Source organism: Channa argus, chromosome 23 (genome assembly GCF_033026475.1).
Source record: "Channa argus isolate prfri chromosome 23, Channa argus male v1.0, whole genome shotgun sequence".
Classification (NCBI taxonomy): Eukaryota; Metazoa; Chordata; class Actinopteri; order Anabantiformes; family Channidae; genus Channa; species Channa argus.
In genome coordinates this window covers 6,809,489-6,826,372 of record NC_090219.1, presented here as the reverse complement: position 1 = coordinate 6,826,372, position 16,884 = coordinate 6,809,489, and the positions used below count along the sequence as shown (strand labels likewise).

The 16,884-nt window shown below is 40.2% G+C and overlaps 1 protein-coding gene across 1 annotated transcript; it reads right to left on the bottom strand.

Moving 5' to 3' along the window:
• Positions 1 to 2,372: 2,372 nt before the first annotated feature.
• On the bottom strand, positions 2,373 to 7,176 carry spry2 (sprouty RTK signaling antagonist 2). The gene is made up of 2 exons (XM_067492947.1): positions 6,730 to 7,176; positions 2,373 to 4,453 (listed from the first exon to the last, which is right to left on the bottom strand). The coding sequence occupies exon 2, from the start codon at positions 4,403 to 4,405 to the stop codon at positions 3,347 to 3,349; it is 1,059 nt and encodes a 352-aa protein (XP_067349048.1). The 5' UTR covers positions 4,406 to 4,453; positions 6,730 to 7,176; the 3' UTR covers positions 2,373 to 3,346.
• Between the last annotated feature and the right edge of the window lie 9,708 nt (positions 7,177 to 16,884).

Below are 16,884 nucleotides of genomic sequence, written 5' to 3'. Positions count from 1 at the left end.
CTCTCTCTCACAGTGCCGTTTGATTGCTTAAGCCTGACCGTCAGACAGACAATGCGTCCATGAAGAATAGCTTCACTTCCTTCCTGTCTTCCTGTGCCACGTTCTGCCTTGGTGAGCAGGGTGAATAGGCCACTCTGCCCAACAGCCGCCATGAACCGCAAGGGGCCACAGCAGCTAAAACCAACAAAGAGAGCCGTTCTAGGGCCTTTTTTCTCCCTAATTCACCCCCCCCTCCTGCTGCTACGCTGCCAAATCACTGGGACTGCTGGGTGGATAAACAATCTCCTTGCACTCTTGTGTTTTTATCTTCTTTATGCAAAAAGTTTTTCTCAAAATGTTTTGTTTGCACTAATTCTCACCTTTTTGTCATTTATTTGGTGAGTAGGTCTGCACATCCATCACTTTTAACTTGCTGTGGTGCTCATGGATGCAAAGGGATTATACAGCTTAATCATAAAATTAGTGCGAGTACAGTATAATGTTTTTTAAAATCTAAAAACACATTTTTTAGATATGTCAAAGAAGAAAAAAAGTTTAATTTAAAAACATAAGGTTAGGGTCAAGTGTATGGCATGTTTTCAAGAATGACCTGTCAAAACAGACTGAATTTTGCCACTGAGCATGTTGATAATTATATTGAAAATCTACATATAACGGGATCTCTGTGTGGAGACAATGAAATTTAGGGAAAAAAAACGACTTTTTTTCTCATTGGTATGTGTAAATGTACAATCTTCCCCTTTCAAACTTCACCACCAAACAGATAAAACTTTATTTTCTTGAACCCCCCCCCCCCCCCACACCACCGATGAGACAACCTTCTCCCTATGGGAATACCAAGTAGGAGCAGGTAGCTGAGAGGAGCGTTGGGGAGCCAAAATAGCCCCCCGACTATTGAAAACAGGATGAATGCATACTGGGCTGAATACGGGGGTAAACTGTTAGGTCTTTGTCATTCAAAGTGATGCTTTTAACCCTTTGCAGCTCCTCTTCCTAACAACACCTCCTCCCCCCTTGTCCATTCCGTCTTCATTCACAGCTGAGACAATGCAGGGAGAGAGGCAGCCCCGCGACTGGAAAGACTAAACACAAGATCAACTCTCGCTTTTCTCTCTCTAATGGGATTCTCCCCGTTATGTTTCCATCTCCACTCTTCACCACTGTAAAATAGGTGAAAGTTCATAATTATGTAAAGCAAGCAAACCCCCCCCCCCCCCTTTTTTTTCTCCGTCAGTCAAAGCTGGGGATGAATAACAAACAAGTGAGAGCAGGTTGGTCCTCAGCATGTCAATCACAGCTCTGAATGCATACCATGCCGCAAACACGTCCGTATGCTGTCAACAAGTGTCAGGGGCTTATGTTTCGCCTGCAGGGACATTCAAAACCAAGGAATTCCTGAACAAACCTTTGATTTTCGAAAAAAAAAAAAGCAGCACAGATCCTGAGGAACCTGTATGAAAAGAACTTGAAGCCAAGCCACAGTGTAATAGTAGGCTTACATGAATGCATATTTGCAAAAATACAGGTGGAGTGGTGCTTTATAAGATGAAGTGATAGAAAGTTTGCAAAGTGAAGTGAATCATTTTCTAAAGCACACAAGGACATGGCCTCATCAGAGCCAGATGTTTTTCTTAAGCAGTGCCTGAGGTGAACATGTGTCCTTGTTTGATCTCCGTCTACTTCATAGAGTGACTGTGTTGCAGGGACAGGAAAGGAAGAAAGTGTGTGTAAGGCACAAATCAAGCGAAAGCACTTGCATCCAGAAAGTATTCCCAGTCTCAACTTTTTCCACATTTTGTCATGTTACAGCTTTATTCCAAAATGGACCCAATTAATAATTTTCCTTCATAAATTCTACAAACAATAGCCCAGCATGACAACTACTCTAAGGACACAGCCAAGATACCAAATGATCAGCTACGGGACGACTCTGTGAATGTCCTCATGTGGCCCAGCCAGAGCTTAGACTTTAACCCGATAGAACACCTCTGAAGATTTGAAAATAGATGTGTACAGACACTCCCCATCCAACCTGATGGAGCTTGAGAGGTACTGCAAAGAAGAAAGGGAAACTACCCAAAATAGGTGGGCTAAGCTTGTAGCATTTTTTACATTTATTTCAATAGGAAGGATACAACTATTTCAAACAAACTTCTTCCACATTGTCATTATGGGGTATTGTTTGTAAAACTTTGAGGAAAATAATGAATTTGATCCATTTTGGAATAAGGCTGTAACAACAAAATGTGGAAAGGGTTAACACTCCCTGGATGCATCCTCTGTTGCTTGAATGACACAATTTCCTTTGACACTATTTTAAAGAGCATTAAAACAGACAATGTGGGGGAAATCAAAACATGGAAAACAATCTGTAAGACTTCAAGGTTGTTTAATTTCAAACGTTAATATATTTGTCTAATTCATAGTGAACTATTCATCCAGTTTTGACACCTCAGGTCACCTCAGATCTGCAGCGATCACAGAAGAGCCCCCAAAAGTGTGACATGTTTAACAATGTTTCCAAAATAAATATGTCATAAAATAATAAACCTTCAAATAAATATATATTTTTACTTTACACTAAGCAATGATGGAATTAGAAAATAAACTTTTCATATAAGGTCAATGTACAATTTACAAGTAGAAGGGATAAGATGTCTCCTTTGTAAATAAAATGATTGACATACATTCCAGTGAATGTACAAACATGAAGTTGACAGATTTTTTTAAATAATTGTGCCATAACAGATGCACCTTTCTCTATATATATAAAATCAAGGTGCTTCTGTTATGGCAGAAAACCTTTCACAGTTGAAGTATTATATGTACAAAAATAAAACATCTGTCACTAATTTTCTAATGTATGTGTCCTTTGCAATTACTACTTAACATACAGTTAGTAATACGAGACTGTTCTTAGCATATAAGTTGTATTAAATGTTAAAAATAAGGCTTTCCATATCTTGGCACTTAGGTGGATATATTTTTCAGGACAAAAGCAGTATTTGAATGACATGTGAAGCACTTATTTTGGTTTGCTTTTCAAATCAAACTCCTAATGCTAAGCTGAGTGAGTGCAACTCTTGTGCCTTTATTGCTGACAACCAGCTTTGAAAGTTAATTTATGCCGACTTTATGTCGCCTGTTTTTGCCCAGATGCACTCATAAAGATCAAAAATGCTAAACGTCAACAGGATTATTAGCTTCTTATTGAAACCTTTTAACTACACAAATACAGGGCGAGAACATTTATCAGTTCAGTCAACGTGGAGACTTTCCATCCTTCTGCACATTAAAAAACAAACAAGTGCGGACACACACACACACACACACACACACACACTTTCTACGTTGGCTTGCCAACATCCTCACAGTGGATTGGGTTTGTGTTCTTACACCGACAGCCAGGTCGTGTGGCTCGGTCATAGCAGCTCTGGCAGACAGTAACACATCCTTTAGCTGGGAGGTAGCACAGAAGACATGGGAAGAGCAGGGAGAGGAGTGACACGGTGGTCCAGCGGACACAGCAGTGGGACTGCGTGCATGAAAAGGGCTTGTCTGCGCACGTGTCCTCATCGTCGTTGGAGCAGTGGTAGAAAAGCCCTTTGATGCAGCAGACACACGTCCCGTACTCCACTGTGCTCTGCAGAGAGCACATGCACCGCTGACCGCATATCCAGCAGGAGGGGAGCACCCGTGGGCGACGACACTCTGGACACTGGCACCGACCACAGCTCTCACACTTGTTGGAGTGTTTCCTAAGATTTTTACACTCTCTGCTGCCTGGCATGGTCACCATACCTCTGGACTCATCGCTCAAGGGTTTTAGCTCTTCAGAAATATGCTCTGCACTTTTTGGCTGGGTTCTGATTATCTGAGCGGCACCTGCAGAGCTGCCGAGTAGTCTCTGGCCCGATGAAGAGCTTCCTACACTTGTCCTGATGCTGCTCTGGGTGTCCTCTAAACTGGAGGACCACTGCACAGCCTCCCTGGAAGAGATGGAAATCTGTGCGTTTCCATGCTGAAACGTTGAATGCAAGTTGCAGAGATTGTGTCTCTCTTCCTGAGTCTCCATCTGCCCACATGTCCTTGAACCTGGGGAAGTGACCAACTCACTCTTCTGTTGTCTATGCGGAGAAGCTGGAGACCTTTGAGCGACTGTTGGCCCATCTGTGTAGTCATTACTATTCCTACTCATCTTGATCTGATGAAGAGATAGCACAGGTAGACTGTGGGCCAGCTGCCCATTGTTCACCCTAATATCTGATAGACCATCATGTGCTTGCAGAGACCATGGTTGTGTTCTCCCTTCGTCATGCGATGTCCCCACAGAGCCAGCTGATGTTGCTGACCCCCCATAGCGTCCTCCTCCCCCATCGCTATCGTTTTGACTTCTGGAATCCATCTCGGGACTGAAGGGCCACTCTGGCTAGCATGGGACACATCTGAAGTCCTGTAAGAGAAACAGACAGTTTATACCTGTCTGTTACAAGCTATGCAAATGGTGCCATGCAAATCATCACCACAGTCTGTACAAGCACCACTATGGAAATAAGATCAAACAAACACACCACAGTGTTGGGATGAAGGATGTTCGTGCGTCGTAGAGGGCGGTGGTCGAGAATAGTTTTTGGAGACTTTGTTTGCCTCACTAAGTCTGCGGAAGTACACAAACGGTGTGCCTTTGTCTATAAAAACCACAAGAGGACAACCTGTTTGCTTAAACCTGCACGAAGTTCGAGACTCAGGCTTTTTCATTTAAGAACTGATATCTTTATTGAATTCAGATGTCTTCCTGACAGCCCTTTGTGCAAACTTCCGGATACTTCCACACCTACTGTAATACGCAACAATGACAAACCTAAGATAAAAATACACATTTTTGCAGCTATTCTGACAATCAATTAACTTTTTAGAATTTATCTAAGCAAAAACGCAAACATTCACTGGTTCCAGCTTCTTAGAATAATCTAATCTAGTTCTTTGAAGCTTTTGTGATCTAAAAACATAATCTTTTGGTTTGTTGGTTGTACAAAGAGTTTTCTGATAATCTTCAGATGAAACAATTGAGAAAATAATGAGCAGAGGAACATCAGCAGTAAAAGTTACGGCATTGCCATGTGGCTTTACTATAGTTACAGTGTGTCCACGATAAAAAATATGTATTCAATTTACAATGCTCAACGCTAAATATCTTTAAGGATCAATATTTCTATTCTCAGATGTTCAAAGTTCAGGCCTGTTCTGTGCATTTATTGAGGTCTGAGAGAAGTAGGGTATTTTACTTTGGCTGATATGGGTCAAATAGATAACATGACATGGAAAGTTGCACGTGTAAAAGCAGGAAACTAAATGGTGTCAGGTTAAGGTTTCAAGAACATGCTGATGTAAAGCTTCCTTGTTGCAATTGTTTTTTTTTTACATTACATATATCGCAACATACCGTTAGTCCTAGGTTATGTATTCTCACAGCATGTAACACTCTGCATTAATCTAACATTCAAATATGCAGCCCTTTTTTCAGCAACTTACACCAATCGCCAATAGGGGTATCTGAACACACTGTGCTGTGCAGCTCTCAGAGTAACCACAGACTGGTCATAGTGCCACCATCCACCGTTAAAACATTGAAATCACCAGGTGGTGCTAATGTTGTGGTTGCTCAGTGTATCACACCCATGGAAAGAATCTGACAGCCGTGGCTTCAATTCTCTTTCCTTGCACTAATTAGCTTTCAAAGGCCATCTTTTTGGGGAGGGGAAGCAGGACAAGCCCCCCCCCCCCCAATAACAATAAAAGAAAGGCTTTTGTTTGTTGCATAACAAATGGCCTGCACTAGTCCTCCCCATTCTAACATTTTACATTGTGACACTCTTGAAAAGATGATGAGTGACAAGATTGGGAAGGAAAAAAGTTGCAGCATGAAAGGGCCCATGTAAAGGGTGAATGATGCGCTCAAAGGTGGCGTTAGGAGGGAAGCACCGCTCTCTGTGAGCATGCATGAGAGTTCTTTTAAGATTTATGAGCTTTTTTTGGCACTAAATGAAGGGCTTGCAGACATACTAATTTTAACCTATTAAAAAGAGGAGTGGGGGGGCTTTACCGCCCCTAATTTCCTGACAGGGCCCGCTAGCAAGCCATGATGGCCACAGAAGATGAGTGAAGTTGAGGAAAGGGATGGAATCAGCTCTTAAACCTCATCACTAGCAGCTTAGTTTGTGATGACAAAAGACAAGTCTGCATGCAAAGGTGTGTGTGACGTTCATACAGAATGCAGACAGAGTGCTCTAGTGTGTAGCGGTGGGGAAGATGAGTTTTTAAAAAGTTGCAGTATAAACATACACTGGGCATTGGGGCAAGAAGCAGAGCAAGCACATAGCCAAACAAAAAGCACACATCAGCACCAACATGAACAATTAAATCTAACATTACGAGCTGGTCAGTTTAAAGCACAGGCTAGTTTAAAGTTGCGTTAAAACACCTGTAAACTTACAGGAAAAGTGCACCTTCAATTCTAAAGCAATTTAAGTACGGAAACCCTTATGTTAAAAGCACAACATAACGAATAACTTTATGAACTATGAGTAAACTAAAGGAAAAGAGGCGAAAAACTACGTGAAACTATACTTTAGCTCGTTTGTGATATAATTTTAGCCCGCATATTTCTACTGTTATTAAAACAAACAACACTTTTACTGCATGTTGTGGTTTACAAAAGGCTTCACTTACCGTGTTTTCGACACTCTAGCCCCCTGTTAAGGTGAAATAAATCCAATTTAAAGCGAGAGTTTAGTCCCTGTGTGAGGTGTTCATTCGGGGAAGCCGTCGGTAGAATCCATGGAGAAAGTTTCCGAGTATTAAAAGCGGCGCTAAGACGTAAATCCCGTGTTTTGCGCAAGAGCACGAGGCGTTCAAAGCAGGCGAGCGAGCATTTGAATCAATCAGCGTCAACTTCGTCCGACTCCGCTGCTCATTATGCAAAATGGCCCCTTTCAGACACAAGAAGGGGGAAAAAAAGAGGAGCAAACGACCAAACTCCAGCTCTGAAGTAGTTTTAATTCGCTGCGTATTGTCCGCAGTGCTCTGAGGGGGCTGTACTACTTCTACTCATGTGTGCGTTATTTTTTTTTTTTGTTTGGAGTTTTTTTTTTTTTTTTTTTTTTTTTTTTGCTCTTTCCGGAGAGGAGGTCGGGATTTGGGCTGTAAATGGCGTCAAGCTGAAGGGGGAACAGAGAAGTTGTTGTTGCAGCGGATATCACGCATCCGGTGCTCAACCATTGGCTGCTCGAGAACAGCCATTCACACCCAGTCTGGCTCCAGCTGGAGAAGTGATCAGACACGGCTGGGTGAGGGCCGCCCGCTGCCCCTCCTCACGTCTTCAGCTTCTTATCAGCGGTGACCCAGTTTACATAGCGCAGCTCCCCTAAAATCAAGTTGCTGGGGCTTCATACAGGCCACACATTCAGACCAGGCTTTAGCAGGTGTTCCCCGGATGACCAATTTACATAATGTCACATAATTCCTATAATTCATTAGATCTTTAAACTCAATCTAAAAACTTCATCGTACATTGGTAAAAACTACACATTTCATCTATTAATTGTAATGTCATTTTCATTTCATTTCACTTTAGACTTTTATAAACTCTTCTTAAGCAATTCTACTGTTTGCCATAGTTTTACTTTGGTTGTAGGTGCCCTTTCACAAAAAGTTCTTGTAACTGAAAAAGTAACCAAAATAGATAAATAAAAATCTGTCGGGTTTTGTATTTTGTATTAAAAGAAGACCTTTAAATAATACAACAATGTGACGTTCTAGAAATTAAATAGACTAAATGAAAGATTACAAGATTCAGAGGTGTGATGGTAATGAGAGAAAACAGTTGGAAATAGTACTATTTTCAAAATATTTGTGATCTTTTCTAACAAGTTACTATGGGCCATTGACATGTGACAAAAAAAAATTTCAAAGGCACCGTCATATTTTTGTGAGTTTCGAAGTATTTCAAGAGAAAACTGTGGCTTTCTTTTTTTTGTATAAGAATAACAGTAACAGTCACATCTGTTTGTATTCCATCAATGTGTATCAATACATTTAGAGGAATAGCAGAAAAATCCATTATTTACAAATATGACCTTTGGAACGATATTGGAGTATAAATTGTCACACAATGGATATACCAACAAATACTTACTTACTTACTTTCCACCATTATAAACACATATTCAGTATTGTAGAATTTGCTCTGTGTGTTGCCCACAAGTTTTAAAAGAAAAGTGTTTGAGGGGAAAAAGTAGGTACAGATGCTAAGTCAGATCATTAAAAGTCAAATAGTGTCTAAGATCGAGAAGTGGAAGACAAATTGAGTCGTTTTAGTAGAAGGAGTGCAGTGTCAGATGAGTGCAGTGTCAGATAACTGCTGTCAGTAAAAGCTGCAATGTCCTCAGAAGTATTTTCTCAAAGGACTTGACTTTGATTTACCTGGCAGTGTTTTCATTTGAGGCTCCTTGCCAGGCTGCAACACATCTAAAGTCAAATGCAATACATATAAAGTAAAGACAATCTATGAACCTGAGTAATTAGTAAGTGAATGTTAAGGTCGCCTCAACAGATGAGAATAATTGTGGAGCAGCACCACTCTGTGGACGTCTCCTTACACTGCAGATTACAATCAATAGAAGCTGCTGTGGACATGGAAAAACATGCTGCATAACAAACAAACAAACGAAAAAAAAAACCTACAAAAAACACGTGGAAATATCTTTCAAAAAGTCTTGAAAAAGGTGCCTGTAAAATGTTGGCAGTCAAGTGATACAAAGTGTTTCCCACAATTAAAACAAAGCATTAACCAAAAAAAAAAAAAAAAAAAGACCAATTAGCTTGTGTCCTGTGAAAGGGATAAGAGCTTCAATGAAAATAACTGGACCTTAGAAATCTCTCTCCTCCCGTTTTTACAGAGTGTCAGATCAATTCAAGACAGAATAATAAGAAGTTGTGAGGACCACGGCACTAGGAGAGGTCACTTTAATCAACTCACAGAATTACTTGGCAGATTATTTTGGATCCAGGTCAGGAAACTTTTAGTACTACTCATTTTTTCTTGAAACAATTTGTCATCTCTTGTTCTTCCTGGTTACCTATACATTTACCTTATAAGGTTTTTCCCCTGTGTTCACGGTCTTCTAACATTTGGTTGCTTACAACTGAGATATGCAGTGGGGAAACAGTTTTGTGTTAAACCCATGAATGTAAAGTGAGAAATATAAAAGAAATGTGATTTTGACAGTCAAGTGATTATGGAAGCCTCACTATTTCACTATTTGCCAGATGACGATTCTACAACCTAATGTTAACTTTAAAAGCCCTACACACACTTTTGCTTTAAATGTGTTAGAAAAGTTATTGCCCGATGAGTCTGCTGACATCTTCTCACATCCCTGCTTCCTTATCACAATCACAAAGTATCACAATAGAAATACACACAGAAATGACTGTCATCAGCAGTAAATATTCCATTATTTGGAGTTTGCAGATATAGGGAGAGGAACCACAAAAGTTCTTGAACAGTTTTATGGACTGATGAGACTAAATGAACCCCCGCTAAAGTGCAGAGGAAGGAAAGATCCGCTCATGATCGAAACCATCCAAACTCATCTGTGAAGCCCAGACGAGATAGTGTTATGGATTGGGCTGCATGGCTGCTTCAGAAACAGGCTCACTGATCTTTAACGATGAAATAACTCGTGATGGTGTTAGCATGGATGAATGTCTGCAAATTAACAGAGTAATGTCTGAAAACTAGTTGGGAGGGGCTTCGTGCCGTCGCAAGACAATGATCCAAACCACAATGACAACTCAATAAAGGACTTCATCAGAGGGAAAAAGTCATCTTAACCTAGGTGAACATGCATCTCACCTGCTGAAGAGGAGACTGAGGGGAGAAGCCCACAAAACAAATATCAACCATAGGAGTCTGCAGTAAGGGATTAAGTAAAAGCTTATCAAAAGGAAGCAAATAAGGGATTTGCAAAACAATATTATCTGCTCCAATAATCTGTGGAGATACTCCAGGTCATGGTTATGCCAAAGATGCTTTTCAGGGGATACATTTCACCTTTTACTTTAATGTTCTATACGGGCTGTGGCACTAGCAGCCTGCTCACATAAACAAACGACTGCTCCTCTATCTGTTTAATGGATTTTTTCCCAAACTGGTGTTTGCATCTGGCTGCAGTCAACGTTAAAACTAAAGATACCAGGAAGAAAAACAAAAAGCTAAAAACACAGAAATTCCTCTCAGAATTAAGCTACCTAACCCCAGTTTGGCCACTACATCAAATTGCCCCATTGCCCAGCACGGATCCTGTTGGCTTGGGCAGGACAGTGTGGTGCTGGTCTACTGCAAGTTAACAAAGTTGGACCATTCATTCTGCATAAGGCTCCAATATGCAGCTTTGTTGGATTATGCTGTAACAATAGCATTAGACTCAAAATCAATCCCCTCAACCATCCCTCTCCCTGCTCTCTTATTAACAGTGCATCCCATGACAGACAGAACAAAGCCAACACATCTGCACAGTTATACCTGCTATTTGTGAAGAGTTGCTTTACCGCTGCTTTAATGCATACTACAGTTGCGGACTGTGAATATTATCTTTGTTGCCTCTTCACTTATCTTAAAGCCTGTATGATGAATGAATTCAAGCAAGTGTGTCCTATTCTGGTGTGATCTCCAGAGAACTCACAGTTCAAAGATCATGCTTGTTCAGCTCAGTACGTGCAGGTACGGATGACCAGTAGAATTGCTGATGCACCAGGTTTGTTTGGAAATGTAAGAGTCATTATTCAGGCTTTGTGTCATCACCTTATTTAGCACATCATACTACAAAGGGGAGCACTGCTCTCAGACTGTGACTACATGGTGTTTGAAGGCAATTTTAGAAGGTTAATATCCATGCAAGCAAAACTCCAAGCAATCACTAGTATGGATGTGCAGGTCCTTAAAGTTGATTGTCAAGTACAAATGTTCTATTTATTGTTAACTGATTGCAGCTTTGGATGGAGATATATTTTGAATTTTGGTACCTAAAAGAATCCGGTTAAAAAAATAGTTACACCTGCTGTAGGGATTAGGTTTAATGTGCTCTGGAAAAGGTCCAAATAGTAACTGTGATATTATTTTCATCAACCTTCAGTTAAAGCTATCAAAACCCACTCATTGTCCGCTCGGCAACAAACGGTATCCACACAGAGAGACTAGTTGACAGATATGATTTTACTATTAGAATATAAACTCTGTGCAGGAGGAACAATTCTAGCACAGAGGGATAATATTTGTAGTTTAGGTTGTCTAAACCACTTTAAATAAATAGTGATGTGCATGCATGTCCTTAAGTGACAAAGTGGCCTGCAGGGGGCACTAGTGAAGCTTTAAAATTTCTGTCATGTATAAATATGACATTTTATCTTAATTTAACACATTTAACTATACTATAAACAAAACAATTATAGCATGAGAAGTCCCAGTGGTTCCCCAGAACAAAAGACAAGCGTGAAGTGGAATTTGCTAACTCACTTGATGTTCCCTTTTTGTATTGGTTTGCTGATATTCCTTCTCATCTCAGCAATTTCCTTCCTGGACTCTTGTGGATTTCTGCGTAAACAACAAGTTTCATTTACTGAGTTCCTGTGGTGCTATGATGCAATGGCAACAAATCTGGGAAGTATCCCCGGTAGATGTACTCATGCATGACTGCGTAGCTCATCAGCAAAAGTGTGAGTGAAGTGTTGAAAATATAGGCTGATGACCAATTTTCCTCTTATTTCACACTCCTGCTAACACCTGATTATGTAAGTACCTGCGTTAGTGTTTTTGCTTTGTTTTTTGGCTGTGCACTGAAGTGGACAGACACCCCTCATTTTCCCATGTTAGTGTCCACCATTGGACCTTCAATCACAACTGTATATTTATTTCCTGATTTGTGTGGATGTCTCACACTAAGACTCTGGTGTACCTCTGCTCATAGAAATATCTCATAAATTCATCTTTAGGATTTCACTAGATAAATGCTGCGTACTATGATTACTGTACTTCTTCACATGAAAAGTTAGGACTGATGCATGTGTAGCACTCTCTAGATACCCTCTCTAATAATAACGTGGTGAGAGAAACAATAACATTGTTTCATCTTGTCCCCCAGTACATTTGTTGATCCACCTTGACAATAAAAGTCCACTAAATTGAATTTAGCTCGCATTCCACTAGCGTTGGCTTTAACATCTGTCACGGTCGTGTGCACTCACCTGGCTGTCTCTTAGGCTGCCGAATCAAGTATGATAAATGTACGTTTACTGGGAGGCCAGCAAGGGCTGAAAATTGAGTATTTAATGGTGGCCGAGTCATAGCTATTCCAAAAGTTTCTTTCCTGTGCTACAAGCAATGGCCTTTCTTCTCTTCTCCTAGAATACCTGAACGGTGAATCTCACTCCCGCTGAGCCTGGCTGAATACCCAGTGCATTTAAAAAAGAGAAAATTGAAATGAAACCTTAAACCCCTGCTGCTGTGGGAGATGAACTGTGTCTGGATTGTCAAGCAGACACTGCAAACTGTTTGAAATAGCTTTGTAAAAGGACAGAGCTGCAAGGTTCAGCACAATGCTACTACATTTATTCAGAAATATGTTGAATATGTGTTTATGTTGAATCATTCACTTTGCTGTCTATAAATCAATAAGTTATACATGCATATACATAATCTTTCATGGTTTTGGTTAATTGACTTCAAACTTGCTAAACACATTTGTTCATGTTTTCACTTTTAAAGTAGGAGTGGCTTTTAAAGGAAAAGTCATTTAGACTAAATATCACTTGCTGTGTTGTTTAGGAAGTGAATGTGTGGCTGAAGTTGCTAAAGAGTATCTACCAAGAAAAAAATAGCAAGGCGATAATCCTGCTGTATTGAAGCAAAATCCCTAGCAATATCTATACACAATATACTATATGTGTTTATGATGAAGGGAGATTTTTAAAATGTAGAACTTTGGAAGTAATGCTTGCTTGGTGCAGTAGGCAGCAACAGGCAGACTTGCTTATTTCTGCAGCTTATATTACAGCACACACTCCAAGTTAAAACATCACCTTCAAAAGATAAAAAAAACTAAACAAAGTATCTCTCACTTAATTTGCTGTGGATCAGGAGATAGAGCAAAGGTGTGTGTGTCAATGAGTAATTAAGGAGGAAAACTGTAAAGGTAGAAAAGCATCATATAAAGGCAGACAGTTTACTTACTACAGATCCATGCCCTAATGTACCTTTGGTTGCTAAATGTTTATTAGATTATGGCTGCAGAGACAGATGAAGACGGACCAGTATCACAGAGAAGACAGTTCCCACCATGGACACACTGTTAGAGGTATTTGTGGGACTAAATGTTTCTAAGAGTTAGGTCCCGGACATCATTTAAACATTCATTTGAACTGCCTGTAATGACGGCAGTCAGTAGCTTGCAAGGTGAATTTGCAAGACAAGTGGAGCAAAATCCCATCAGTGGCTGAGCTTTCCACGATCATGCTAGTGTGCCACTTGTTTCATAGCAGCAAGGGAGGGGGGAGAACCACTTTAGGGAAACATAGTCATTAGCTGACTGACAGTGAATTTCTATCATGATCAGCAGTGGTATCAGGGCTGGAACAGTGGTAACAGGGCCCTCTTTAACCCCCCCCATTCCCCACTCCCCACATTCCCCTGAATCAGACTGTGTACAGTCCCTCCATGCTGTCATACACAACATTCAGTCTGTACTATAGTTGTGTATCCTGGAGGTTGCAATATATTTCTGCTACACAAAATTGTATTAATTTTTTCAACCATATTTTTTGTCCTCTTGTAAAATTGTGATGTACTTTCATGTCTAATTCCATGTCAGAACAAAAGAAGAAAGGCACTCAAAAAGCTCAAACACAGAGAAACCTGTGACAAAAGCTCATAAATAGACATTCTTTACTAAAAGGTTCACAAGCCAGTAAGGTTAGCAACTACTGACATCAACATTACAATGCCTTTGTGTGAAAATGTTGCACACTGGCCTCAAACCAGCAGATTTTTAAGTAAACCCAAAGCTGCTTTGACTTTTCAACCTCTGAAAATGAAGTTGTACTGCAGAGCCCATAGAGGAAGAAGCTATTTTATTCGGCACACTGAAATTATAGTTTTCCTTTGACATGACATGCATACAGGATCCATTTTCTTTAGCTAGTGATTGGTTGCTTGTGCTTGAGTTAAAGCTGAGTATTTGAGTTCAGAAATTTAGAGGATGATGTCTGACTTAGATCACAGTTGCTATTTCATAGGTCAGAAGTAGAATCTGCGGTAATGATCACCTTTTAGGACATAGCCTGTGTAATGTAGTAACTTTTGTAATCTTCTGACTAAAATAGTCAATTTCTAAAAACTTCCCACATTTCCATCATTTTTGTTACTTTATAATTTTCTGTCTGCTAATATGAATAGCATGGCCCCAGTGGGGTCGCAACTTTGCATGCAGCCTGTTCAAACTCTCGTTGACATTTGTGCTGCCTCTCCGTTTCATTCAAATACAGAGAAGACATGCAGAGGAGCAGGGGGCATGCTGAATTGTCTCAGTGGAAGCTCAGGCATGCTTAGGCAGAGCAGAAAGAAGAGAAGAAGCAAAAGGGATGTCACAGAATAGCTGCTGTTGCTGATTTGAGGCTACTGAAAGGGTTAAAAACCCATTTTTGTCCATTTATATACCAAATTTTTTGGGTCAGTATGTGAAAACGATTTAATTTGCCACCGCACCTCATTTCAAGTCATCTCAAACTTTCCCAGTCTGCTGAAAAATTTAATTTTAGGGCTATGCACTGTATTAAAATCACTTATAAGATGGTTTACTTATTTCTTAGAGAGTGGTCCAGAACTCTTATATTACCACTGTCACAAATACCCAATATTATCTCTTCTCTCCATTTGTTGCAGTGAAGCCAAATCTCTGCCAAACACCAGGTTCCAAATGATCAAAATAAGTAAAATAAATACATATTGGATGTGATGACCCCTTATGTAATTTGTTGGGTGTTAAACTGATGCTTACTTAATTTTAAAACAAACAGTAAATCCCTTAAAATATAATAGAAAGACATTATCCTGCTTTCCCGTTCAATAACACCAGTGCTCTTAACAATTATCACTTTTCCCTTAAAACCTTCCTTCCTGTTTGGAAGAGTACTCCTGTGGTTTTAAATAAAACAGACAACACACACTCATTGATTAGTGTACAGGCCTCATTGCTCTTCTATCGACCGTCCGGTCACTCTGACCTCTACACTGCTCGGCACTTAGTCCTTGTAATCTTCGCCGTCTTATGGATTGAGCTCATTAAGCTGCTGTGGACAAGAGGTCGCCTAAAAGTAGTTGTCCACCTCCCCCACAAAAAGAAACCCCTCAAATGTACAGTGGCTTCTGGCATTATTATCCTTCAGGGAACAAAAATTGGTAAAAACCAAAAAGTGTTCCACTTTTAAAAGAGGCTTTCTCGCTGTAAGAAATGTCACAGAGTGGTATTAGCAGGGAGGGTGTGGACACCTCAGGGGCGTCCAACTGATGCAGCTGCATTGTACGACTGAAAGCTTGTATGTGCCAGCTTTGTGTCAGTCAGTAAATAAAAGTTTTTTTTCTTGTATGAGGTCATCAGCTTTTCACAAAGACAAAATACATGTGTTTTTATGATATATCTGCATCTGTGCTTACCTTGAGGCTTTATTATATGTTGGCAGGACGGTTGTGAGGAACAACAGGATGAGAAAAAGCCTAAATCTATATTTGCATTGATGATTTAATACTAAGAGTTAGAGGGGGAGACATATTGAATTCACTATGTCTGAGGATATAGTTTTTATGAATAGCTCACATGGGAGCAAACAGAACAGGACCAGGAGCACTGCAGAAACAAGTGCCTCTGCTGGAATAAAAGCAGCCCCAGACAGTGGTGATGCTCTCTCTGATAGTGAAACACTCCATCCAATCCTTCATCCACTGATTGTGTGGTGTAACACAGCAAAAAGTGTCTGGATGGGATTTAACTTCAGCCATTGTTTTTTTCTCTTTCTCTCCTAGCAGAGTGAAAAGAGGTGGAGGTGAGAGGTGCAGAGAATCAAGCCAAACAATCCCAGACTTTGGTATCAGATCTCAGGCTTTCGGCTGTCCAGATGGTGTCACTGTTGTGATATGTTAAATGAGTCTTGTTGTTTGCCATATAGTTATACTTATAGATCACAATGTGAAACGGGACTAGTGGACCAAAACCAAAGAAGTGCACTCAATTTCTGAGGAAGTGAGATGTTTGCAACTTTCACCACTGTATGCAATGTGTGTGTGCTGAAGAGGCTGTTACATAAGATGTAGGCTATCAGGTCACATTTACAGGAGTCAATGTCGCTAGCATAGTCTGTTGCTATGCTAGTGACTGTGAAGCACTTCGATTTAAAGCGCTGTGGCTACATCGTGTTTAATGTGTTTACGCTGAAAAGGTTAATATTTCTGTCAGGCAAATATAGTGTTTCAGAGATTCCTAATTAGCATGCTAACATTTGGTAATTTGCTAATGACTGGCATAAGACACAAGCAGCTAGAATTTAATGTCAATCTCCAATCCCTATAAAAAGTATACTCTGGAAAAAAGTGCTTACGATCAATTCCAATAAAAAGAGACATGTACAAGTCAACTACAAAGTCAGTGATGTGCAAGTAGCATTAGTGTAATGGGTGTCCCCTCCCCACAAACATATGATAATTTGATTCATAGAGTGCTTCTTTAAGACTGACTGCTCTACTTGTTAGTCAATTTGTTTTCTGTTACTGCACTTTTT

Excerpts from the sequence above, each read along its gene's own strand:
- spry2 (XM_067492947.1), bottom strand. The coding sequence starts at position 4,405 with ATGGATTCCAGAAGTCAAAACGATAGCGATGGGGGAGGAGGACGCTAT.